A 27882-nucleotide genomic window follows, 5' to 3' on the forward strand; every position below is an offset into this window, starting at 1 on the left:
ATCGTAAGCGACCCGGTGCGACTTGGCAAATTTGTAGCAGAAGAAATATGTTTTCGTGGTAATTGTCACCATATTTTTGGCATTTATGGTGACATCCATCGCTCAGAGATTTAGGCAAAGAAAAGGAAATGCTTCTGTGTTAGTGCAAGACCTGGTGGCATTTATTCGTTTGTAATATTTATTAATCGATTTACATTGATTTTCTGTGACATTCTGTGAGAAAAACTGTCAAAACGAGTGGTCAGTGACTGAGTGACCGTTGAGGAATTTCCGACTATCTGAGTACAGCTGAATATAGTTTATCAATAACTTGTCCTTTGGATAATTCTAGTGGACGTGTTATTGTTGTGCTATCAGGATACTCATATACAGGACACACGTTTAACTTTTAATAAGTCTGCAGTGTGATAAACAACAGCCCACAACCGATAACAATATGGGCGTAATACCAGTCTACTGGTCGGTTAAATCAAACGATATGGAGACAGCTGTACTCACAAAGCGGTAGAATGCAGACCTCGAGTTTGTTTGGTCTTTGTTTGTAAGTACGTGGATAAGATTAACAAGACAAGATGAGGACCATGGAAGAGGTGCTGACCCATCTGGCTAGGGATGCATCAGCCCCTAAGATGGGTGCACTACGACAGTCCTGTGAAGCTGCTTTAGGTGGGTATTATGTAGATGTATGTCCTGTAGCAGTGAAATAATAGCTGTTTACTTCGCTGCTTTTACTGTCCGATATCTAATGTCACAAATTCATAACTATGAATCTGGCATACCATATATCTTAAATTAGAAATTAAGCATAAAAGTAAAGGTTGGTTGGTTGGTTTGTTGTTTAATGCCGCACTCAGCAATATTCCAGCTATATGACGGCAGTCTGTAAAATAATCGAGTCTGGACCAGACAGTCCAGTGATTGATATCATGAACATCGATCCATGGAATTGGGATACGATGACATGCATCAACCAAGTCAGCGAGCCTGACCACCCGATCCCGTTAGTCGCCTTTTACGACAAGCATAGTCACCTTTTACGTCAAGCATGGGTTGCTGAAGACCTATTCTACCCTGGATTTTCACGTATGTCCTGTAGCAGTGAAATAATAGCTGTTTACTTCGCTGCTTTTACTGTCCTATATCTAATGTAACAAATTCGTAACTATGAATCTGGCATACCATATATCTTAAATTAGAAATTAAGCATAAAAGTAAAGGGATCTTGTCTGACTCTAATGCACCTGTGGTAACATATCTTAGAGCTGCTTCCTATAAATGCTTTTGATATTGACCTGTTGCTACACAGAGCTATCGTCTATTACACAGTATTTTTCTTATATATTACCGCACTAACAACCATGCCATAATCCCATGAAAAATGCACCACACTGCGCTTCCTGAAACACTTCCCTTAAAATATCTGTGTGACCGCCTCCGTGGTCTTGTGGTAGAGCGTCCGCCCAGAGAGCGGAAGGTCCGGAGTACGATCCCCGGCCGCATCATACCAAAAGACGTTAAAGGATGGTACTTGTTGTTACCCTGTCTGGTGCTCGGCATTAAGGGGCTAAAACAGTCAGTATACTGTGTCTGAGTGGGGTATTTATGTTAAACTGCAGCATGGTATCTCAGTGAGCTAGCACTATAAAGCGGCATCAGTCCGGACTAGTACAAGCAGCCACACACACACATGCATGCACGTCGCTATATAAGTGCAATAATCTTGGACGCGACGTTAAACCCAATTTCACCTCACCTCAAATATCTGTGAACTTGTAATTTTGATCATGCACCTTTCCATATACTTATCAGGTTGGAATCATGATTATAATAAAGGTGCTCGTTTGATGCACTTTGCGATGTAAGACCCGTTTTATCACAATCTAGATCTTGATTATCAATCAGATCGTCTTGACTCTTGACTGGACTTTTACAGTCAGTTAACTCCCTTGCCTCGTGAAGATGGGAGAGCCCATAATGTCAAAGACTACTTATCATTGTTATGAGGGGTGCAGTTTAAACTAAAACGTTTACCAGCCGGGGTAAAAAAGAGGAGACATCTACTGTGCTGGTCTTTTCTTTTGAAAAGTACGCTTGATACAAAATGTTATAATGTGATGGGGGCACAACTCTCCCTCTCAAAAACTAGTAATTGATCAGTTGCATAACATGGCTTGAGTTCTTTATTAGGACATTAACCGATTGTCATTGAAAAATGCCCTTAAGATGTGCCCAAAGTTTGTCATTATACAGAAGTTGAACAAGTTATGAAAATGTCCTAATGACAGTGTAAAACATGAAAGAATGTATACACTTCCCAACAGCACCTAAATATACGGACCAGCAAAGAACATTCTACCACGGAATATTAATGACATAAAAATATGAAGTGACCAGTGGCCTGCCTGGTCATCGAATGCGCTGGTGGCTGTGCAGAGTTACATCCCTTGTGCATGCCAGAAACTTAGGATTATGGGTTTGAATCCTGATTCACTCCAGTTATGTTTCTAGGTTTGTCAGCACCAGTGCTTGTGGGTTTCAGCAAAGTGGTCATCGTCTGAGACCTGCATCATTTCAAGCTTTCCTTCCACATCAAGCTGACACGCCGTGATATAACTGGAATACTGTTCAAAGCGGCATTAAACCAACCCACTCACATATAAGACCACACCTTAAACATGTTGAAATGCATGAACTCCTGCTATCCCTTGGGATAACTTTAACATCAGACACATGGATTCAAACTAGTGCCAATTTATATTCCTCCTTGTGGAATCTCTCGTCATGATATGGCTGAAATATTGCCGATTTGACGTAAAACATAAACTCACTCATTCGCCCTTATGGAATCTGGAATGTACTTTGTTGAGAGTTACGTACCAGAAGAATCAACTTAGTCATGCCTGGGCAAGAGTATGCTATTACTGAAAGTTGTTGAGGTCATCTCATTCATAACTGTTAGCTATTATTGTACACTTTCAAATTGAACATTTCAGTGTACTTCAGTTCAAGGTACATGGCTTGGACGCTATGGGTTGTAAAAAAATCCATAATATTCAATGTGCACTGATGGAAACATAGTTTTGAACTCGATAAGAACATTACTGTTTGATAATATCAATTTATATGAGGTATTTGTTAGAATTAGAGACCAATAAATATTTGATGGTACATACGTCATTGTACATAGTGACAGTGATTTTACACCTTTATTGTTTATGTTTACCTGGGCAATTTTTTTGCCGTAAATTAACAAAATCATGGATCTCGCAGCACTCTGGCTGCATATGTTTTTAATTTGCTCATTTATACCATCGAGACATGTTTATAGTAATTTGTTCTGAAATTAGTGAAAACAACTTATGCCATTGAAATTTATTAAATTGGAACCCAGTATGTGATCATGACGTTTTTATGTACCTCCCCCAAAATATTTCACTGATAAGATCAGCCAAGCTAAAAGGATACCTTCTTTTCTCTCCCTGCTCTCCCAGTTAACAAACCCAGTGAAAGTTCTGGAGTAAACAATTACCCAGAACCCCATGTGTGTTATGATGGGCATCAGGTCGTTATGAAGTGGGTGAAGCTGACGTAATGTATAAAAAAACCAGTCCTTTTTACGTAAGGACTGTGAGTGGGTTGGTTGGTTGGTTTGTTGCTTAACACCGCACTCAACAATATTCCAGCTATATGACGGCAGTCTGTAAATAATTGAGGCTGGACCAGACAATCCAGTGATTAATATCTTGAGCATCGATCCACGCAACTGGGATAAGATGACATGCATCAACCAAGTCAGCGATCCTGACCACCCGATCCCGTTAGTCTCCTCTTATGACAAGCATAGTCGCCTTTTACCACAAGCATGTGACTGAGTAGGGTTAGCCAGGGTTAGGGTTGCGTTAGCATTATTTGATCCAGATCTTCATGGGTGGGACTGTGAGTACAGTCTTGGAAATTCATGTCAGGTCTCAAGCCCAAGACTACTGCATGCTAAGAACATGTGAAAATACAATTGCTGTCCTCATTGGCTAGTAGTATTTGACATGTTTGAGGGCTGTGATTCTGAACCAAATCTCAATACCTCAATTTTGCTACAAATTGGAACTGAACAAAACTGATAGAAAATGTAAACATAATAAACAGTTTTGTTTGCTACAAAGTCTGAGTGAGTGAGTGAGTTTGGTTTTGCGCCACTTTTAGCAACATTCCAGCAATACCACGGTGGGGGACCCCAGAAATGGGCTTCACACATTGTTGGGAATCGAACCCGGGTCTTCATCGTGACGAGCGAATGCTTTGACCACTAGGCAACCTGACCGCCCCTACAAAGTCTGAAGATTAGTCAATAAGAAAGGTTTCACTAGTCCTCTGGACTAGTCTTTAAAGAAACAATTACAAATGTTTTGAGTTTAGCAATTAGTTAAACTCTGGTTTATGGCTTGAAAGCTTAAGTTGCAGCTTGGGGTGATAGTGTTGGTCATGCTATCAACCGCTTGCTTAATTATTTACAGTCTGAGACAATATTGTTGACGAAAGTTATAGTATAAATAACATTTACTTGCTTGCTCCATTGAACAAATTATTTATTATCGAAGTTAGATGTTATGTGGCAGATGTCAGGCGACAGGTGTTATCGTATATCACAGTTTGGATAAATCCTAGTTTGTTTGTTGTTTTATGCCACACTCAGCAATATTCCAGCTATGTGACGGTGGTCTGTACATAATCATGATAATCGTGTCTGGACCAGACATTCCAGTGATTGACATCATGAGCATCGATCTACGCAAATGGGATACGATGACATGCATCAAGCCAAGTCAGCGAGTCTGACCATCCGATCCCATTAGTTGCCTCTTACGACAAGAATTTGCCTCTTATATCCAAACATGGGTTGCTGAAGACCAATTCTAACCCTATGATCTTCACAAATCTTAACTAACCTTTGACCTATATCTGTGTATAAATGCTCTTCTCTTGATCCAAGTTGTTGATTGTCATTTGTTCAACATGCCTGGTCATTCATTCAACATGCCTGTCATTCGTTCAACATGCCTGGTCATTTGTTCAGCATGCCTGATCATTCATTCAACATGCCTGGTCATTCATTCAACATGCCTGGTCATTCATTCAGCATGCCTGGTCATTCGTTCATCATGCCTGGTCATTCATTCAACATACCTGGTCATTCATTCAACATGCCTGGTCATTCATTCAACATGCCTGGTCATTCATTCAACATGCCTGGTAATTCGTTCAACATGCCTGGTCATTCATTCAACATACCTGGTCATTCATTCAACATGCCTGGTCATTCATTCAACATGCCTGGTCATTCATTCAACATGCCTGGTCATTCATTCAGCATGCCTGGTCATTTGTTCAACATGCCTGGTCATTTGTTCAACATGCCTGGTCATTCGTTCAACATGCCTGGTCATTCATTCAACATGCCTGGTCATTCATTCAACATGCCTGGTCATTTGTTCAACATGCCTGGTCATTTGTTCAACATTCATTTAGTAATGGAGAAATCATGAGAATATGTTGATTCAAATGATGTCTAAGTTATGTAGAATTTTGTATGATGACCTTTTGTTGTGTCAGTTTTACTTGTTAAAATGCATGTTCAGTATGACTGCGATTTGCTGTGCAGAGTTGCGACCCTTGGGCACTCCAGAAACCTATGATTGTTTCTGATCGGTTCGCCTCGATTATGTTTGACAGCACCATACCCGTGCCCGTGGGTTTCACCGAAGTGGTAAACGTCTGAGACCTGCATCACTTCGGGCTTTCCTCCCACATTAAGCTGACATGCCGTGATATAACTGGAATACTGTTAAAAGCGGCATTAAACCCACCTCACTCACTCACTCCAAGCTAACTTGCCTACAACTAAATGGTTGAGGTTGTGAAGTGGCCACCAAGGAGGGCTCTGACAATTTTAGAACTCCTCACCCCTGAAACGTCTTTTCCTGCACTCTTGAGATTAAATATTGGCTTCCATTTGTCTCATTTCGTGGTGACTTATGAGCAAATAAAGATGTTGTTGGACCCAACGTTTCAAAATGGCCGGTTATCATTCTTTACTGAGATGATTGACATATATCTTTCTTTGAGTTAACCTTTCACAAGACCTCATCCCCCCTAAATATTTTCTCATCAAAATTACATGATTCACAGGTATTGTCCAATTAGAAAAATTAAACATACATGGAGAAGGGTGAAATTTTGACTAGACAGACAGGCCATCTATTTTACATTTCAGCAAGCCCTTTGTTATTTTAACTGGGCATGGGCCAACAGGCCAGCAGTTAAATCGACCCCTGTATGCTGAGATGAGACAAAACAAATGCCAGCAAACATATATCAGTTATTAAAAATGCCAGTTCTGGCAACTTTCGACAGACAGGATGTCAAAACACTCACTGCTGAATAATAAAACATTAAACACAATAAACGAATAGTCTTTACTCTTACTACTAACAACTTTCTAGCAGGCACAGGTGGTAATACTATGCAGTCATGACGAACACCATATCAGTCTGTATGTATCATAATATAATTCAGGGGGCACAGGTGGCCAAGGTGTCTAAGGCACCACGATTCGCCGTGTAGAGTTGTGTCCCTTGGGCATGCCAGAAACCTATGACTGTGGGTAAACATAACTCACTCACTCATAATACAATTCATTCTGATGAGTGGTAGGGTTTTGTTATGTCTCAACGCAAATCGTAGTCACACCCAAAATTTTAGGGCATGTTGCTCAGTGTCCAGGTATGGGTTTTGTAAATGAATTTGTTATGATGTAACATTGATCAGATGAAGGACCAAATATTACGTTGTTATTTTCATCACTTTATATGAAGCATAGTTACTTTTTTCCCCGCTAGTATATATACATTGATATACAATGAGTATTAATTTCCAAGTTTAATTAACAATGATAAAAGCAACAGACAGCTTGGTAATGAACCTGGTGAGGCGAGGTGATTTTTTGGTGACCCTTTCATATAACAGAATGGCTGAAGCTGTATGAATTATTAATATTTTATAAAAATAATTACCATAATTATATTTAGTCCCCAAGGTTGATGATTAACTTGGACCTGATTAATCTGTGGATGAAGAGATTATTTATATGTACATGATGTACATTATCCCAGGGATTGACAGCATCTGAAATTACCTGTCATGGAAATATTTTACTGGTAAAAAAAACAGTAAGTACTGGTTAAAGAAAAAACTTTCAGACTTCCCACATAACCCAGATTTATCTGATCGGAAAGCTTCTAATGCAACAGTGGAATAACTTGATTGTACAACATCTGCAAAGCAAAAAGCGTTCACTGGAAACAATGAGGAACATTCCATGTTCAGGAACAGTTCTCCAGAACACCACATATTCTCAATGCCCATACTGCTATAAGACCTGAACAATAATATTTGTAATTGGATGAATATACTGTAAATCGTGAAATTAATGCGTATCCATAAGAATGCGAACGCTGGCCCCTGGCCAAAAATGCGACTCAATATGAATGCGACACCCCCTCCTCTCAAGCATCAGTGGATTTATATCTAAATAAAATGTCCTCTGTCGGGACATGCATGCGCGCTGGCTCGTGTCGACCTTTGACTCAATCGTAAAGAACAAAGACACCATGTTGCATGGGTGGCGTCTGTCTGGACTTGCAGGTTTCATCAATGATGACGTATGTGAGAAGAACTCTTGTCTTGACCCCAGCAGTGACAATTCACAGGATGTAATTAGTGTCTCAATGACATTGTTTATATACTTGTTACAAATGCTGCTCAATAAACAGTGATGTAGAATACATAGTTGTTTGTTTTCAGCCTATGTCTAAGTTGGTATGTCTGCTCACGTTAATTTCAAGATTTACAGTATTCAATTGTGGACAAGGCTTAACAGTGGCAACACTCTCTGTAGCATCATTGTGACAATCCCGGTAACATCGTTTTTGTCAGCATGGTCAGTGGTGGAGCATCCATTGCAAGAATCTTGAAATTGCCCTCTAACCCCAAATGAAGTAACGTTTATACTTTTGTGATGTCTTTGGGAATGCCATCATAGTGAATTTTGAAAAGATTTACGATGGACAAGATTTCTCCAAATGAATTTTACTTTTGGGTTGTTTGATCAGATTGGTTCGAGATTGCAGACGAACGGAAAATCACCCAACTTCCCTCTTATATTCTAACTAAACCATTTACATGACAGTTGAAATGAAATAGAAATTCAAATTGACACACAAAAAATAATTTAGCTTGGGTAAGAGTATTAGGCGTCATGACTGTCATCATTTGTTTGTAAACATAACGGTGAGTCGGTTGCGAGTTCAACTCCAAGCATGGTTGTAGCCACCTATCACAGGAGGGAGCTTTGACTAGTGGCAGCGATAGTATAGAGAGCTCCGTGAATGGCTACAGTGTAGGGTTGGTGGTTAGAATAAAAATAAGTTTTTATGTGGTTTCTGAAAATACTTTTTGGTCAAGTGAAATAAAGTACATAAGATTTAAGTCACAGATTAACATTGCTTAAAAGACTTAGCAACTTTGTTCTTTTTCAATACTGAATTAGCTAACAGTCTGGATGGGAGGAAGAAGAAACTAGTCTCAAAATTTAAATTTTTTCCACAGTGGTTAAAGAAGAAGGTCATATGTTTTTCAGAGTAGTCCAGGGGGCACGGGTGGCCAAGTCGTCTAAGGCGCCGCGATTCGCTGTGCAGAGTTGTGTCCCTTGGGCACGCCAGAAACCTATGATTGTGGGTTCGAATCCCGATTTGCCCCTATTATGTTTCTAGGTTTGTCAGCACCATACCCGTACCTGCATTACTTCGGGCTTTCCTCCCACATTAAGCTGACACGCTGCGATATAACTGGAATACTGTTAAAAGTGGCGTTAAACCCAACTCACTCACTCACTCAATTCAGAGTAGTCCAGGGCCCCATTCCACAAAGTGATTGTTGCGATACGTAGGTCTATGTTAAAGTATGGGAGTTACGATCATCTTAGGGCTACGATAGCTTTGTGGAACGGGGCCCAGAAGTCTAGTGGAAACTAGTCCTCAGACGTAGTTGGTCCTGCTTGAATGAGACAAAAGTGTTTACTATGTTTACATTTATTCAGTTCCAATTTCTAGTAAGATAGGAGCATTGAGAACTGGTTCAGAGTTATATCTTTCATATTCTACTTGTCAATGAGGACTACCGTCATTGGATTTTTACTTGACCTCAGCTCATTTTAGTAGTCTCAGGCTTGCGGACAGCGTTAATTTCGAAGTCTGATCACCATGTTTCAAGTTTCTATAGCAGCTACTTACATGATAAGTAAAACGTTTTCTACGTTATCTTCCTGGAATGTGAAATTTATTCTGGTTGGTCAGCGACAAAAACTTTACAGATACGCATGAAACCACAAACAAATAAATCCGAGATGAAGATCGGGGACTGATGCAAGTGAAGCCTGACAGTTTGCCTGTTGTGTTTCAGCCCTGCTGGAGGATGGAGGGATCACAGCATGTACCCCTGCCTCCGACCTGCGAGAGAAGTGTCTCGAGCCGCTGCAGACTGCCCTGGAATCCCGGGCCAAGAGGCTGGCCGGCCATGCAGTGGCAGGGCTACAGGTGGGAACATTTGAACTGAAAAACCATTTTACCTGGTTTATGGACTGAAATACAATGTATGAACAGATAACATTTGAATCTTTTTCTTGAAAAGGGATTTCTTGTAAGTATTGTTGGTTGGGAAAAAATACTACTGTTACAAGTCACTGTTTCTCCCATATTGACCCATGTTCAATTTTTTTTCAGTGCTGAAATTTGTTAACAGACTAATCAGAAAAGTCTGCTCTCAAAGTTTAGCTTTTTTATTTAGATTTTTGCGATTTCAGTTGGCATATCTGTCAATCTTAAATCAAGTAAGAAAATTACAAAACTAAAATTAACCTTCAAATTAGTTGTTAGGCATGTCACATCATGGCGTGTCAACTTTAAAGAAAGCCGAAGTGACACTGGTGGTGTATCACTTTGTGAAACCAGCAAAGGGTGTTGACCGATCTTAATCAGGGTGTAGCTGGGATTCAAACCCAGGATCAGCTAGGTGAACAGTGCCTTGGCAACTCGGCCACCTGTGCCACCTTTATTATGTGAAAGATAATGATGTCAGGGTTTTGAAACACTGAAATTTTCATTATACTGGGCCATCCCAGTTGTTTAATGTGACTCGATCGTAGTGCCACCAGTGGCTATTACGAGTTATGTCCCTTCTATGCCTCTTCTATTGACCAATCAGATTCCACCTCTCATATCACTTGCATTTGCTTCAAAGAAAATGGCGGTGCTGAGTCAAGACGATCTGATTGATAATCAAGATCCATATTGTGATTACAAAGTGCATCAAATCACATGAGCACCTTGATTAAAAACATGAAAAGTTTTGGAAAATATCTGTTGACGCCGTGTTGGGGGTGCACATGCTTTGCAAATCCTGTAATGGACAGAAATCTGCACGACAGTTTTCGAACTGGATGTATATTTTGTTACGCAATTTTGATTGGACTATGCATAGACTCGTTAGTCCAGCCAAAATCTAACAACATAATACCAGCCTAGTTCGGCAAGGATGGAAACTGGACTATTAAAGTCAGTTAACTCCCTTGCCTCAGGAAGATGGTTACTATTTCAGTAAGCTGTATTTACATGTGAGACTCAATTTCAGATTTATAAAACAAGATTCTGTTTTGGGGGCAGTATTCATCATCTCTATATTTCCACAGCAAATTTTGGTTGACGAGCGCTTCCAGTCGAGCTTCGAGTCTGAAAACAATGAGGAGAAGTTGCTGCCAGTTCAGATCCTCAATGCAGTGTACAGTACACCCAACCTCCCCGAAGACATCCAGGTGGAGATCATCAAGGTATGCTGGGGATGCTTATTGGCATTATTCAAATATAAAGATGCGGCACTTGGCAGTTTTCCAGCATTTTGACGGCGGTCTGTAAATAAACAAGTCTGAAACCATTGGATTGTCTGGTCCAGACTCGATTATTTACAGACCGCTGTCATATAGCTGGAATATTGCTGAGTGCCGCGTTAAACAACAAAACAATTAATCAATCAAATAGTTGATGCTGTGGATCTTTGTTCACTGGATTGTCTGGTCCAGACCGCGGTAATGGTATATAGATGGAATATTGTGAGTGTGGCATTATAACAACAAACAAACTACAGCAAACTACGTTTATAACGAACACGCTTATAACGAAATAGTAGGTGACATGTTTGTTTTGATGGTTGCAGTTCTCACTCTCAGTCACTAATGGAATGATGCATTCATAGTGTGATACTCCATGTGCGGTACATTGATTCTATGCTGTATTCAGTATGTTCCCAGTGTAGTATTTTGAGTTGAGAGTATTTACTCACATGTTACAGTTCATTCTGGGTGTTGATAGATTTCTTTGAGAATTCAATGTATTTCACTTTCTAGGGTCCAGTCTATTGTGTCACATCAGAATTAAATAAACTCAATACAACGACACCTGTCACGGTTGCAATAAGCTGACGACAGCAACATGTCTGAGTTGCAATAAGCTGACAACAGTGACATGTCTGAGTTGCAATAAGCTGACAACAGCAACATGTCTGAGTTGCAATAAGCTGACAACAGCGACATGTCTGAGTTGCAATAAGCTGACAACAGCGACATGTGTGAGTTACAATAAGCTGACAACAGCGACATGTCTGAGTTGCAATAAGCTAACAGCAGCAACATGTCTGAGTTACAATAAGCTGACGAGTGACATGTCTGAGTTGCAATAAGCTGACAACAGTGACATGTCTGAGTTGCAATAAGCTGACAGCAGCAACATGTCTGAGTTACAATAAGCTGACGACAGGAAGACATGTCTGAGTTGCAATAAGCTGACAACAGCGACATGTCTGAGTTGCAATAAGCTGACAACAGCGACATGTCTGAGTTGCAATAAGCTAACAGCAGCAACATGTCTGAGTTGCAATAAGCTGACGAGTGACATGTCTGAGTTGCAATAAGCTGACAACAGTGACATGTCTGAGTTGCAATAAGCTGACAACAGCGACATGTCTGAGTTGCAATAAGCTGAAGACAGGAAGACATGTCTGAGTTGCAATAAGCTGACAACAGCAACATGTCTGAGTTGCAATAAGCTGACAACAGCAACATGTCTGAGTTGCAATAAGCTGACAACAGCAACATGTCTGAGTTGCAATAAGCTGACAACAGCAACATGTCTGGGTTACAATAAGCTGACGACAGGAAGACATGTCTGAGTTGCAATAAGCGGACGACAGCAACACCTGTCTCAGTTACAGGAAGTGAGATGCAGCTGTGTGTTTGCATTATTCACTGCAGTAGAGTACATATATCAGGTGCCTGCTTGTGATCAGTAAATAATGATCTGTATAGGCATACAGGTACACAATCTGACAAGCCTGAATTGCTTATGTGTCGTATTGATTATTTGTATCATGCATATTTGTTCTCAAGCAACTCAAAATTAATAGGGTTATTGTCATTTGTTGTGTTTAATTTAAAGAATTACATGACCCCACAGCGATTTGTCAAGTATTTCAAACTATGCCTTTGTAACAAATGTTATATTTGGGATAACACTTTCTCAGTAAAGTACAGATTTTAGTACTTTTTTGGGTGGAGTCCCGTCCGGGATTTGAACCCACACTCTCAGAGTGAGACCCCTAATCGCCAGCACACAAGGTCAGTGATCTAACCCACTCAGCCACCGAGGCTTCCACATAATGAAAATCTGACATTCATCATACTATCCGTTAAGGTCCGGGGTAGAATAGGTCTTCAGCAACCCATGCTTGTCGTAAGAGACAACTATGCTTGTCATAAGAGGCGACTAACGGGATCGGCTGGTCAGGCTCGCAGACTTGGTTGATACATGTCATTGTATCCCAATTGCGTAGATTGATGCTCATGATAGCAATCACTGGAAGGTCTGGTCCAGACTTGATTATTTCCAGACCGCCGTCATATAGCTTGAATATTGCTGACTGCAACGTTAAACAACAAACGAACAAATAAACATAAAGCATACACCATAAAATAGAGATACACTCTATTATTATAATATTCTGTATTGTTTGTGTACTTTCAGCTGCTGTTGAATATGACCTTCTCCGCCACCTGGTGTATGAATGCCAAAATAATCACCAAAGTCTGCCAGGTGAGCTATCATCCCTCATCCCAGACCCCCATGTAATAAATCACCACTGATGAACGAAATACATTCTTACAAGATAGTAAGAAAGCATTACTGAATTTACAATACTCAGCATCAAATTCCTGACCTTACAATTTTCTGTATAGAGTTGCATCCCTTTGGCATGCGTGGATCCAATAAAAATGGTTTGAATACAAGTTTCGATCTGTTTGCATGATCAGTGATCCTTGTTTTGTGAGCAAGATTTCACCAAGGTGTGAAACAGTCCTTGTATTATCTTCATAATGCTGAGCACCAGACATGGTAACAAGACACCTTTTCAACATCTTGTGGGATGATACCGTTATGTTACGTAACGCCTTGGTTAAAAAGACAAGAATTAACAAATTTTGAAGAATGGCACGAGCATCAGTGGTCAATTGGTATCTGAAATAAATAGTTTTGATGAATGAATTCCCCTATTTGTTATGCCAGCTATAGTTTCATGGGCTCCGAGTTTTCTAAGCATGTTCACTTGCATGTTACTTTTCATTTTGACATTGTGATTTTTCTGCTTTTAAAGGTTTAATCGTGTTGATCAAAATGGAAATGTTATAAGCTTCATGTAACAACACAGTAAACAGGTAGAGGCAGAAATACACTCAGAAATGAAATAAGAATTTTAGATTATTTATTTCATTATATACTACCCAAAAGGAGTTTGACTGATAAACTATAGAAATATGAAGAATTGGGTGTTCCTTAACTTCTTTTGAGTTGTATTCACTGGGAATTTTTTGGTGAATTGGGAATTTTCTTAGGTTACTTGCATTGAAGGTCAGATGAGTTGAGGCATGGTCTGTTAGTCGAGCATCTATTGTTGGCATTGTTTGCTCTGAAACCAGAGTGAGTGAGTGAGTATTGTTTTACGCCGCTTTTAGCAATATTCCAGCAATATCACGGTGGGGGACACCAGAAATGGGCTTCACACATTGTACCCATGTCAGGAATCAAACCCGGGTCTTCGGCGTGACGAGCGAACGCTTTAACCACTAGGCTACCCGACCGCCCCCTGAAACCAGAGGACAAGAAGGTGAAACCTGGTGTGCCTGGTCCTTTGAATGCTTATACCTCAATTTGTTCGGTGGCTCCGACCTAATGTGTACCTCATGCTAATTGTAAGTGTGGAACAAAATTGAGGATTGGCGTCACAAAGTTTGTGATTGGTGATTAGGTGTCATTCCACACCTATGACACAGATGTTGTTCATGCTATCAGCCACTAGTATCCCTGGCCTACAGGCGGACATGATAAAGCTGAAATAATGCTTGCTGTGGCTTAATAAAACCGATCTGATTTCTCTATGGCCGCCATAATAGCCACATTGTTAAAGCCGTTTGTGATCTCTGGCTGGTCTCATATGCATGGGGATGTTTGCAGGTTATGTCTGAATTTGGCGGTCGGTAGCCTAGTGGTTAAAGCGTTAGTGGTTAGCTTGCCGAAGACCCGGGTTCGATTCCCGACATGGGTACAATGTGTGAAGCCCATTTCTGGTGTCCCCCGCCATGATATTGCTGGAATATTGCTAAAAGCGGCGTAAAACCATACTCACTCACTCACTCTGAATATGGCCACTGCTGCTGCTGCTGCCATGGGTGTTGTGCACTTTGTTGTGCATGAGATTTCAAGAACTGTTCATGGAAATTTGGTACAAATCTTTCTAATGGTGGGACATTGAAATGGTAAGGCTTTGAACGACCTTCGTTTAAGGTCATGGTCATCAGGATGGTCATTTGCAAGATTCTGTCTTTGTAGACTGGACCATCCCCTGTGTTTGTGTTTGTAAGAGCTAGCATCCATGTTTTCATTCTAGGAATAATGAAGCATGTGATTAAACCATTCAGATAGCTTTCTCCTGATGGTAGTTAGATGGCATAGGACTTTATCTATTTTGAAGTTGTCTTACATTACACATGTGTTTCGAAAACAGGAATTGGTCAAAATAAACTAGAAGTACTTCATGGAGGAATAGGATTGTTTATGAGTCACACTGCATATGACCATCTTCTTGAGGCAAGGGAGTTAACTGACTATAAAAGTTCAGTTTTCACCTTTGCCAAATTAGGCTGGAATTCTGGAGTGACATTTTGGCTGTACTAATGAGTCTATGCATCGTCCAATTAAAATCATGTAACGAACTAGGCATTCAGTTTGTAAAAAACATGGATTTCAATGTGCAGATTCACGTTGACTGCAGGATTTGCCAAGCATTTGTGTACCGCCAACTGGGTATCGACAGATATTTTGCAAATCTTTTCATGTTTATCAAATAGCAGTACTTCTGGATTATTCATATGAGTGAATCATGGGTATGTATAAATGTCCCTTCTATTACATATAGAGGATTCCAGCATTTATGGACCAGAAGACAGGGATTCCTGACTTAAGGTTCAAGACTAATGAGGTTTCACTGTAGATCATCTGTAATATTTACTGATAGATTTTCCAATGTATGTCAGTGTTACAAGTGAAATATAGATTATACTAAACATGCCAAATCAATACTTGCAAGACAATCCTCCTGGGTCAGTTGGTCTCAAGTAACAAACATGCCCCAATTGTATGAATCGTTGCTTATATTTTTTGTCAATCACTCACTGTAAATCATATTCAGTAAAACCTCATCACTCATGAACCCTGTTAATCTGGAACTTCTACCTTCCAGACGATTACGGTGGCATTAAACAAAAAAAACCCATACTTTTAGTCCCTGGTTTGGCCACATATTAAATAACATGCAATCACTCACTGTAAATCATATTCAGTAAAACGTCATCAATCTGAACCCTGTTAATCTGGACACCCTACATTCTGGACGATTACTGTTTGGAAGGCGTACAAAGCGACATTACTCTGCAACTGTCGTTTGTTAATCCGGAAACATGTTAATCTGGTAAATTTAGCCAGAATGCTTCTGTTTGCATCAGCAGGTTTACACTGTAGATATAATCCAAACCTGTTTCGCCTCCCTGTGCCATGGTTGTGTGCTACTAGGTGTGTTGTTTTACATTGACAGCTGTATATAGACTGCTATAAAGATTCTCCTAGAAGCGAGGCAGGGCAGGCAGCAGCCTCCAGCTTTGTAGACATTCTGGGAGGCTATTATGGCCGACAACTTGCCCTCCTTCAAAACACATCCAGCATGACCACCCACACACAGGAGGTAACCTTGGTTACGTGGGAAATTCCTGGTACCCCCCTCCGTTTGTTGGCAGCAGGGCATAATAAGGAACAGCAATTCATGTTTGTTTCATCCAGTCAAATTTGGGAACTTCTCCCCCTGTTTTTAGATTATTTGAATATACAATTTTATGAGGTGAAAGTATTGTGAATTTTGTAAATATGTATGTTGCTTTTTCATATTACTTCATGATTTTATACTTCTTAATATTTAAATATTTTTTGTTATGTATGTTTTCATTTTTATTTTTTAATTAAAGTATCTTCCATCATTTCTTTTTTATTGATTGAAACTTTTCTATTCATGATCAAAATTATTGAATATTTATTATAAATGTTGTGTTGGGTAAAAATGTTACCAAAACATTTGAGATCTCTCCACAATTCTCAAAATGTAAATGGTTAAACCACTGAAATAACTGTCAGTGTGGCTTTGATTAAACATGTATTCTTTCCTTTTAATCAATTTGTATGTAAATTGTTTTTTAAAACCTTTTTTAAAAGGATTGCTGGTAGAAATAATAATCCGAGGGAACTTAAAAAAAACGAGTGTTTTTTTACATGATCTCACACAATTTTAAATATAAAAGAAATGAAAAGTCAAAGAGTTACTTCTTTATCCATATCTGGTAAATAAGTTTTTTTAAATCATATTTTCATTGTAAACAAAAGGAAAGAGTCACTTCTCTATCCATATCTGGTAAATACGTTTTTTGTATCATTTTTCATTGTAAACAAAAGGAAAGAGTCACTTCTTTATCGATATCTGGTAAATAAGTTTTTTGTATCATTTTTCATTGTAAACAAAAGGAAAGAGTCACTTCTTTATCGATATCTGGTCAATAAGTTTTTTGTATCATTTTTCATTGTAAACAAAAGGAAAGAGTCACTTCTTTATCGATATCTGGTAAATAAGTTTTTTTAATCATTTTTTCATTGTAAACAAAAAGCAAAGAGTTGCTTCTTTATCCATAAATAAGTGTTTTTTTGGTATCATTTTGTCATAGTAACAATCTCAATAGAAAGAAAAGAAGACTGTAATACAAATGTTAATTTTATTCAACATGTGGAAATTTTTGGTGGGCAGTTCTATAAATCAAGTGATTGAAAAGAAATCTTATGAACAACCTGAATTGCATCTGACGAAGCAGCCGATGTGATGGGACCTGGCTTGGCTGGTACTGCATGGCAATGTGATGCATATATATACGTGTGGGGATATGCGTCCATTGCTACAGTCAGTATGTAGCAGGGCTTGGTGATGGTGCTTACGCTTGCTGTTAATTGTCACATCAGTGATGCATGTTGTGTTGTTGGGAATGTTGGTGAAGGAATGTTGGACAAGATGTCCTGGAAGTGTCAGGATATCGTGACATGTTTGTCAGTGGTGGGTTGGATAATGTTCAATCTCGTTAAAATCTTATATCAGTTCTCGCTTCTGCTAAACACAGATCTGATGATGTCCCATTACAGGTCATGTCAGAACAACCTTTTTCGAACTTTGACAGTCCAATGAAATAACATCAAGCAATCAGAAAGCAGCTTTCTTGAGTTGTACAGCACTATAGTTTCAGAATGGCGACTCCCATTCCTGACTATGCACGTTCATATTAAATTTGAGCAAAATAAGCCTCAGTACCCTACTATGCGGCCCGGGACGTGCCTTCTGTTGACGGGGGAGTATGTAGCAGGGCGTGGAGTCATCCCACAGATGACATCCTTACCTTGTCAGCTTGCTGACGGGTTAACCTCTTTGGTCATGTGGACAAGGTGTCTGACCTCTGATCAGAAGGTCCGTGGTTCGAATCCCATCACAGGACTCGGAAATGTTATGGCCGCTACACTATGAAAAATAATTTTACAAAGGTCTCGATTAGAAATGTGAAAACTGAATAAATGAACATTCTGGAATGTCTAATAGATGGCCGAGATTGTATGGCAGTACTTCCCTAATGCTATACAAAGTTACTTCTGTTCAAATGTTTATCCCATTGAAGCGAGAGATAGGCGATGAGTTTGACAGATTCAGTCGTACAGCATGTTTATGTCGTTCAGATTTCCCAGTGTTAAACATTTCGAGGTTGCATGATCCGTAATCAAATTCTGACTGTCACTTTCCTGATCTGGGTCCTCTTGCACAAAGCGATCTTAGCGCTAAGACTATTGTAAGCCTATGTTAAAGTATGGGAGTTACGATCATCTTAGCGCTAAGATCGCTTTGTGCATGAGGGCCCTGGAAAGCGTCATGCTGATTTGTCGGATGAAAGGTTGTTCTGATGTCTTTGTGTAGTGGTAACGAAAACTATGATATGATTTTAATGAGATTGGAAAACATTGCAAATACACTCAGGGGGTCTGAACCTTCTGTAGCTCTAATCTATTCAGAGGATGAAGATGTGTTATTGTGCAGACACTGTTTATGTCTTGGTTTAAGAGACCCGTAAGATCCGGGGTAGAATAGGTCTTCAGCAACCCATGCTTGCCGTAAAAGGTGACTATGCTTGTCGTAAGAGGTGACTTATGGGATTGGATGGTCAGGCTCGCTGACTTGGTTGATGCATGTCATCGTACCCCAATTGCGTGGATCGATGCTAATGATGTCAATCACTGGATTGTCTGGTCACGACTTGATTATTTTTAGACTGTTGTCATATAGCTGGAATATTGCTGAGTGTGGCGTAAAACAACTAACAAATAAACAAACTTGGTTTATGAAAACAGGGACACAATTTGGCACTAGCCTGCTAGCCCGAGGCAGTTTGTCTCATGTTTAAGGTATGCTGAGGGGAAATAGAGTTTTCATGCTTTCAGAGGGTGTCCTTGTATGTTGTGACTATTTGGGCTGTTAAATGTTTCAGGTTACGTTGCATCCCTGAAAAAAAAAGATTTTATGTTTTGTTATTCTAATAAAGTTGTTTCCACACCATTTAAAATGCCATTATGCTTTAGTTACTTAAGTAGTGTTTGGAATTGGTAAGGTAAATTGTTATAGATGATTGATCATCCCAACCGATCGTTCAAGGAAATTAATCTGTTAGGGTCTTCTTGCTGATTTTGAATGTTAGTAATACTAATTCACACCTCACTAAAAGAGACACAAACACACACTTCAGCATGCCTTTTTATGTGCAAAAAAATGGAGGTCAAACAAACTCTTTAACTATAGACAGGAACTATTTGCTTCATACTGAATACAAGTACTGTACGATATACACAAGGCAGGCAATAGCTAGGACTGCATATGACGCACAACATCCTGTGTATGACCTAGCAGACAGGGAGCAGGGCAGATGAAGTGTAAATGTTTAGTTCACCATTCCATACACCGAGACACCTATCTTCAGACAGATGTGCCAGCTGTGAGTACAGGCAGCGATCAATACTGTGTTCATGTTGTGATGGAGCTCGTGTGTCTCCCCTTCACAACACAACTAAACACATCTCTCCGAAGTTTACAGTTTATGTACCGGTACATGAACACAATTAAAGGCTCTATCAGAAAGTCGTAATGAAATAGACATTTGTTATCAGTGACATTACAACACGTTTTTATTGCAAATGTAGGGATTGTGTATGCTTTATAGACGGGGTATATAAATTACCATCGATTTTTAATGGCTTGTATAGAGGGCGAAGCAACCATCATGTGATGAGATACATATCTACTGTATCATTATATCATATATTTCTGTTTTATGACCTGGGGAAATAAATTTGTCATTGAGTAGTCATATCAAGGTCAAGGTGATCCTCAAGGTCAGAGCTTGAGGAAAAGGTCATTTGAATTTAAGGAGAATGAAACTTGGTACATTGTGTCATGTCATCCGTGGGGTGGGGCTGTAATCATGAAAGGCTATGAATGACTTATGTATAAGGTCAAGGTCAAGGTCAAGGTCACAGTGAAGGTCATGCATAAAGTCATGCATAAAGTCTGTTAGCCATTTTCACTGAAATGCCCTTTTCTGCATATTTTTTTAAAGTGTTATGCTTTTAGTGGTAATATTGTTTGAGGATTTATCTCGATTTCACAGAAGACATTAAACCTAGACCTGAAGCGACACATTTACAGGAAATAAATTAAAATGTGTGTACATCATCCATGAAATTAGAGCAACCAATTTCAGTTATATTTTGGCATCCAAGCAGAAACAGAATGCTCTCCTGTATCGATCTTTTGACTTTTTATGAACAAGCATTGACTCCTAAGACCTTAGTCTTTGTAATGGTTCTTGTTCGACCATGCTTGGGCAGGCTGAGCTGCAAAGCTTGCAAATTATTTGGTGTAGCAGTTAAGGAAAGCCTACAGTGCCATCTGTTGGCCAATATCACACGGGACATTGCATTATGGATTGAAGACTACTCGTGTCAGCTGTTACCAGTTGATTAGCCCGGACACTTTGATAGTGTATACATTATTACAACATTCACTGTATCGCTCCAGTTGGTATAATATCAACTGCTGTGTCAAATGAATGGAAGCCCTGTAATATATTATTATGTACAAAGAACGGGTTGGCTGAGTAGATAATGTTGTCATTTCTTCTGCAACAGAAACTCTGTTGTATTTATTTTATTTTGCAAAGTAATGACTTGGATATGTATTAGTATTACTGAGGTTATGGTGTGAATATTAGGCATTTGATTACATTTTTGGAGCAATATGTATATGTTTAATGGCTAAATGTGTATATCTTACCAGCTGACAGAAAGCTGATATATTGCAATTACCGTATTTGATGTAATAAGCGCCCACGGGGATATTTACTAATATATTGGCTAGTGTACAATGTCAATTAGCACCCCTTTTGATTGATCAATGCACACAAGACTTATATATTCGTGTATGATATGAACTTGTGTGTTATATGCACCCTTAATTATGGGCAGTTAAATTCTGGAAAATATATCTGTCATGTATGATACGCACATACTTTTCTTTTGTATCATTTCAGGCTGTCAGCATAAACCACAAAGTTTACGATCTTTCAACTCTGTTTTTTTTTCTCACCAAAATTATATTCTAATAAGAGCCCCCTATTTCTAATTTTGAGAGTACCACCGGGCGCTTATGACGTCGAATACGGTATATGTTTATGGGCGAGTGGTGTTGTATGTATTAAAATTGAATATTATTTATTAGAATTTACAGGAAGACACATACTTGGATGTTCGATACATCTAGACTGAAAGCAGTCTCCTTTTTATTTTCAAAAATAAAAAACAATACTAGTCTTATCATTATTTATTTGATTATTTAAGATATTGTACAGCACTATTTGCATTTTATAATAGTAAATAATACACGCTGTAGGGTGCAATCCTGTTCAAATTTTTATTACCACAGCATCAAAATATTTTGTTCAGTTATTATTGATGCTGTTATTATTGATGCTGATGCTGATGCTGTCAATGATATTAATGTGTGGCCAAAATGATTGTGTCATCACAGCCAGAAGGCATGGATTGATTCTCATGCCATCAACCACTGGTCTGGTTACCCATATTTACAGGAATGTGAGTGTGCTATGATGATGATGATGATGATGATGATTATGATTGTGATGTGATGTGCTGGTTGCAGGTGTATGTTGATACCTACGTGCAGAGCTCCCAGGGGGTGAAGGGGGCCATCCAGGCCAACATGACACAGGTGCTCTCCAGGTTCGCGGAGAAACTCGCCGATGCCGAGGAAACAGTGGTAGGTTGAACCCGTGGCCGTACAGTGTGTGGCAAAAATAGGTGTCATCATGTATTTCTTAAAGTGTTTTTGTAATCTGCTCTGTGTATACATAGATTAATATTAAAGGGGTAGTAATATGCCTACATCATATATCGATATAGATCGCTATACTTTAATCTCAATTTGACAGGTATCACAATATTTATTTGGAGCTGTTGCCTGGCTGACAAGGAAGTATTGCTATCAACCTGTTTATGATTACATTGGTTGTTAATTAGGCTTGTTCTGTTCGTGATAATTGTACAATGCAATCAGATTTTGCGTTTTTTTTCATGATAAGCAGTACCAATGAAGATCCGGGGTAAAATAGGTCTTCAGCAACCCATGCTTGCTGTAAAAGGCGACTATGCTTGTCACGACTAATGAGATAGGGTGGTCAGGCTCGCTGACTTAGTTGATGCATGTCATTGTATCCCAATTACGTGGCTTGATGCTCATGAAGTCAATCACTTGATTGTCTGGTCAAGACTCGATTATTTACAGACCGCTGGAATATTGCTGAGAGCGGCGTTAAACAACAAACAAACACTCACTGGTGACTGGAGATGCACAAGGATGTGGAGCGTAGCACCTTCCTCAAATGCCTCTCACTTTGTGTTGCAGGAGGAAGATGGAGATGATGTGTTGGCTGACTTCAGACCCTCTGGAGGAAAGCTGAGCACAACAGAGAGTCTGATGGACGACGTGGTCTCCATCCTCAAATACCTCTGTGACAAACTTATAGGACTGCAGAGGTAACCTACCTAATTGTACACAGATGACTCAAGCACAAACAGTTGGTTTTAAGTCAGCACTATACCCATGCTCATGGGTCTCACCAAAGTGGTAAACGTCTGAGACCTGCATCACCTCGGGCTTTCCTCCCACATTAAGCTGACATGCCGTGATATAACTGGAATAATGTTAAAAGTGGCGTTAAATCCAACTCACTCAGTTGGTTTTGAACATGCTTTGTGATAGATGGGAACAACTGTCCTACATGCTCTAGTTTAGATATTTGTACCTGAACAATTTCAACAGGCAAAATTTCTGTTAAGATCCGGGGTAGAATAGGTCTTCAGCAAACCCACGCTTGCCGTAAAAGGCAACTGCTTGTCGTAAAAGGCGACAAACGGAATCGGGTGGTCAGGCTCGCTGACTTGGTTGATGCATGTCATCGATCCAAATTGCATGGATCGATGCTCATAATGTCAATCACTGGATTGTCTGATTATTTACAGACTGCCGCCATGTAGCTGGAATATTGCTGATTGCGGCGTTAAACAACAAACAAACAAACAAACTACAGGTAAAAGGACTTCTGGAGGATTTGAGAAAGATTTTCTTTTCAATATTTGACAATATTCAGCAACCAAAATGTCAAATGTGAATACAATTTTGTTGAATGCATGACATTAGTTGTCTGTGGGATTCAGAAATATGATCTTCATATGCTATCCATATGGAGATTTGTATAGATTTGTGCTATGGTGACTGGCTTGTCTTGATCATGATGATGGTGATGGTGAATCTATGTGTCCCTATACAGTGGCAGCCAGACAAAGCAGTCCCTCCCCCTCATCCTAGAGGGCATCCACGCCATTCTCAGTCAGGCCCCCCAGACACTCCGCAACAACGACAGCTTCCAGGAACTGGTGTGGTGAGTCCCCTTCCAGATCTGTTACATACAATAGTTTAAGACCCGTGAAGATTCCGGGGTAGAATAGGTCTTCAGCAACCCATGCTTGCCGTAAAAGGTGACAATGCTTGTCGTAAAAGGCGACTAACGGGATCGGGTGGTCAGGCTCGCTGACTTGGTTGATGCATGTCATCGATCCCAATTGCGTGGATCGATGCTCGTGATATTAATCACTGGATTGTCTGGTCCAGACTCGATTATTTACAGACCGCCGTCATATAGCTGGAATATAGCTGAGTGCGGCGTTAAACAACAAACCATCCAACTACAATAGTCAGCCAGGATAAGTTGAGTTGTGACCTGACAGTTAATGACTATGTATGAGGTCCTCCCACTGGCATGTACCATTGTAAAGAAAGGGGTAGCGGGTGGTCCACTGCAAGAAGTACGTTTGATATGTGCGTGTCCTGTCTTGGCTAACAATGAGTTAGTGGCGAGTTCAATAGCACATAATTGTACGCGCTGAGGTACCCGATGAGTGAGAAAAGGGTGACTGCATATTTGCATAGGTAACAGCAATTGTGAAGTATCGTGACAATGAAGGGAATTCATTTCCTGTATAAAAGGAATACCTGTTTTACCCCAGAGAGCAATAAGGAATAACCGTAAGCACACTGGTCGAAATTGTCAAGTTGGGATTTGATCACTGGACTATTTGGGACTTATAAAACTACTCTTGTCTTTGTAACGATGTAATACCTTCTGCCTTGATGCGCTTTAGAATAGATACAGACAGACCAGTGGCAATGCCAAATTTTGTCAATGCTTGAGATATATATGTACATTCTTTCTCCATGTAATTTATGACATTATAGGCCAATTCTCGAGCCTGAGAATGTATGATTTGGCCTTGCTTGCCTAGCTTTGACACGTTGATTTGTTTGTAATTAACTGTCAAATGACTTTTACAGAATTCTGGTATCGTCTTTTCACACCAACCTCTTAATAGTCTTATGAGCAACACATGTGTCCATGGAAGCATAGTCAATCTCATCATCATGACCTGCATGTGCAAAACATGCGTACACCATCTCTACCTGTACCAACCAAATATGTTGCCCAAATTCTGTGCACAGCCTACTTGTCTCAAACGCATTTTGTGAGTTGGTTGGTGTGGTGAGTCCTGTTCCAGGTCTGTTGCAGACAAAGGTGGTGGGTTAGCCTAGTGGTTAAAGAGTTCACTCGTCACACCAAAGACCTAGGTTCGATTCCCCCACATGGGTACAATGTGTGAAGCCCATTTCTGGTGTCCCACGGACGTGATATTGCTGGAATATTGCTAAAAGTGGCGTCAAACCATACTTACTCACTGTTGCAGACAACTGTTTAGATAAAGTGGGTGTGATGAGTCCTGTTATAGGTCTGTTGCAGATGATCGTGTACAGTTTAGATAAAGTGGGTGTGATGAGTCCTGTTATAGGTCTGTTGCAGATGATCGTGTACAGTTTAGATAAAGTGGGTGTGATGAGTCCTGTTATAGGTCTGTTGCAGATGATCGTGTACAGTTTAGATAAAGTGGGTGTGATGAGTCCTGTTATAGGTCTGTTGCAGATGATCGTGTACAGTTTAGATAAAGTGGGTGTGATGAGTCCTGTTATAGGTCTGTTGCAGATGATCGTGTACAGTTTAGATAAAGTGGGTGTGATGAGTCCTGTTATAGGTCTGTTGCAGATGATCGTGTACAGTTTAGATAAAGTGGGTGTGATGAGTCCTGTTATAGGTCTGTTGCAGACGTTGGTGTACAGTTTAGATAAAGTGGGTGTGATGAGTCCTGTTATAGGTCTGTTGCAGACGATCGTGTACAGTTTAGATAAAGTGGGTGTGATGAGTCCTGTTATAGGTCTGTTGCAGACGATTGTGTACAGTTTAGATAAAGTGGGTGTGATGAGTCCTGTTATAGGTCTGTTGCAGACGATCGTGTACAGTTTAGATAAAGTGGGTGTGATGAGTCCTGTTATAGGTCTGTTGCAGATGATTGTGTACAGTTTAGATAAAGTGGGTGTGATGAGTCCTGTTATAGGTCTGTTGCAGATGATCGTGTACAGTTTAGATAAAGTGGGTGTGATGAGTCCTGTTATAGGTCTGTTGCAGACGATCGTGTACAGTTTAGATAAAGTGGGTGTGATGAGTCCTGTTATAGGTCTGTTGCAGACGATCGTGTACAGTTTAGATAAAGCTGATGGTGTGTCATGTATGCTGTTTGTCTGGTCCAGCACTGTTGCACTTTATGCACATTAAAGCTGTGTGAATTTCCCAGAATTGGTTCCATGATTTGGTTCCTTGCTTTGGTTCCTTGAAGTGGTTCCCATGATTTGGTTCCTTGATTTGGTTCTATTATTTGGTTCCCTGAAGTTGTTCCGGGATTTAGTTCCATGATTTGGTTCCTTGATTTGGTTCCATTAATTGGTTCCTTGATTTGGTTCCATTAACTGGTTCCATGATTTGGTTCCATTAATTTGTTCCTTGATTTGGTTCTATTATATCGTTCCCTGAAGTGGTTCCAGGATTTCATTACAGGATTGGTCCCAGAATTTGGTTCCAAGATTTGGTTCCAACAATTCCATATGGTGAAGTTTTATTAACACCGACCCGAATCAGTGTAACTCATGGTCCATGGGGGGATTTTATCATCACAATGGTCTGCTATCTGCATGCTGCTTGACTCCAACTATGGACTTGGATGGATGAGGTTCCAACGTATCTCAACTCCCATCGTTTGATTCCAGGAAGCACCTGTGCCCGACCCTCATCTCGCTGCTAGGCACCCCTAAGACAGAGAAGAGCTCCCTCCTCCAAAAGGCAGACGAGATGGGGCGGGGCTCCGGCTGCTCTTCCTCGGCCCCCAACATCCTCAGCTCAGCAGCTAAAGTCATATACAGGTAAGAGAGGGGCAACATCCTCAGCTCAGCAGCTAAAGTCATATACAGGTAAGAGAGGGGCAACATCCTCAGCTCAGCAGCTAAAGTCATATACAGGTAAGAGAGGGGCAACATCCTCAGCTCAGCAGCTAAAGTCATATACAGGTAAGAGAGTGGCAACATCCTCAGCTCAGCAGCTAAAGTCATATACAGGTAAGAGAGTGGCAACATCCTCAGCTCAGCAGCTAAAGTCATATACAGGTAAGAGAGTGGCAACATCCTCAGCTCAGCAGCTAAAGTCATATACAGGTAAGAGAGGGGCAACATCCTCAGCTCAGCAGCTAAAGTCATATACAGGTAAGAGAGTGGCAACATCCTCAGCTCAGCAGCTAAAGTCATATACAGGTAAGAGAGTGGCAACATCCTCAGCTCAGCTTCTAAAGTCATACAGGTAAGAGAGTGGCAACATCCTCAGCTCAGCAGCTAAAGTCATACAGGTAAGAGAGTGGCAACATCCTCAGCTCAGCAGCTAAAGTCATACAGGTAAGAGAGTGGCAACATCCTCAGCTCAGCAGCTAAAGTCATATACAGGTAAGAGAGTGGCAACATCCTCAGCTCAGCAGCTAAAGTCATATACAGGTAAGAGAGTGGCAACATCCTCAGCACAGCAGCTAAAGTCATATACAGGTAAGAGAGTGGCAACATCCTCAGCACAGCAGCTAAAGTCATATACAGGTAAGAGAGGGGCAACATCCTCAGCTCAGCAGCTAAAGTCATATACAGGTAAGAGAGGGGCAACATCCTCAGCTCAGCAGCTAAAGTCATATACAGGTAAGAGAGTGGCAACATCCTCAGCTCAGCTACTAAAGTCATATACAGGTAAGAGAGTGGCAACATCCTCAGCTCAGCAGCTAAAGTCATACAGGTAAGAGAGTGTCAACATCCACAGCTCAGCAGCTAAAGTCATATACAGGTAAGAGAGTGGCAACATCCTCAGCTCAGCTACTAAAGTCATATACAGGTAAGAGAGGGGCAACATCCTCAGCTCAGCAGCTAAAGTCATATACAGGTAAGAGAGGGGCAACATCCTCAGCTCAGCAGCTAAAGTCATATACAGGTAAGAGAGGGGCAACATCCTCA

General features: G+C 40.3%; 1 protein-coding gene across 3 annotated transcripts in view; it reads left to right on the forward strand.

Moving 5' to 3' along the window:
• LOC124139051 (brefeldin A-inhibited guanine nucleotide-exchange protein 3-like) overlaps positions 1-27882 on the forward strand; it is a 72404-nt gene continuing 44522 nt past the window's right edge. For 2 of the 3 annotated variants that reach the window (XM_048383502.1, XM_048383503.1), the window contains exons 1-8: positions 1-666; positions 9514-9647; positions 10799-10936; positions 13182-13250; positions 22048-22164; positions 22810-22940; positions 23735-23845; positions 26611-26763. In XM_048383502.1, the coding sequence (XP_048239459.1) occupies positions 573-666; positions 9514-9647; positions 10799-10936; positions 13182-13250; positions 22048-22164; positions 22810-22940; positions 23735-23845; positions 26611-26763 (947 nt within the window). In that variant the 5' untranslated portion in view covers positions 1-572. Of the gene's footprint in view, positions 667-9513; positions 9648-10798; positions 10937-13181; positions 13251-16314; positions 16450-22047; positions 22165-22809; positions 22941-23734; positions 23846-26610; positions 26764-27882 lie in introns of those variants that run through there. The other variant, XM_048383504.1, reaches the window with a different exon arrangement.

This window comes from Haliotis rufescens, unplaced genomic scaffold (assembly GCF_023055435.1).
Source record: "Haliotis rufescens isolate VD_foot unplaced genomic scaffold, xgHalRufe1.0.p SCAF_49, whole genome shotgun sequence".
NCBI lineage: Eukaryota > Metazoa > Mollusca > Gastropoda > Lepetellida > Haliotidae > Haliotis > Haliotis rufescens.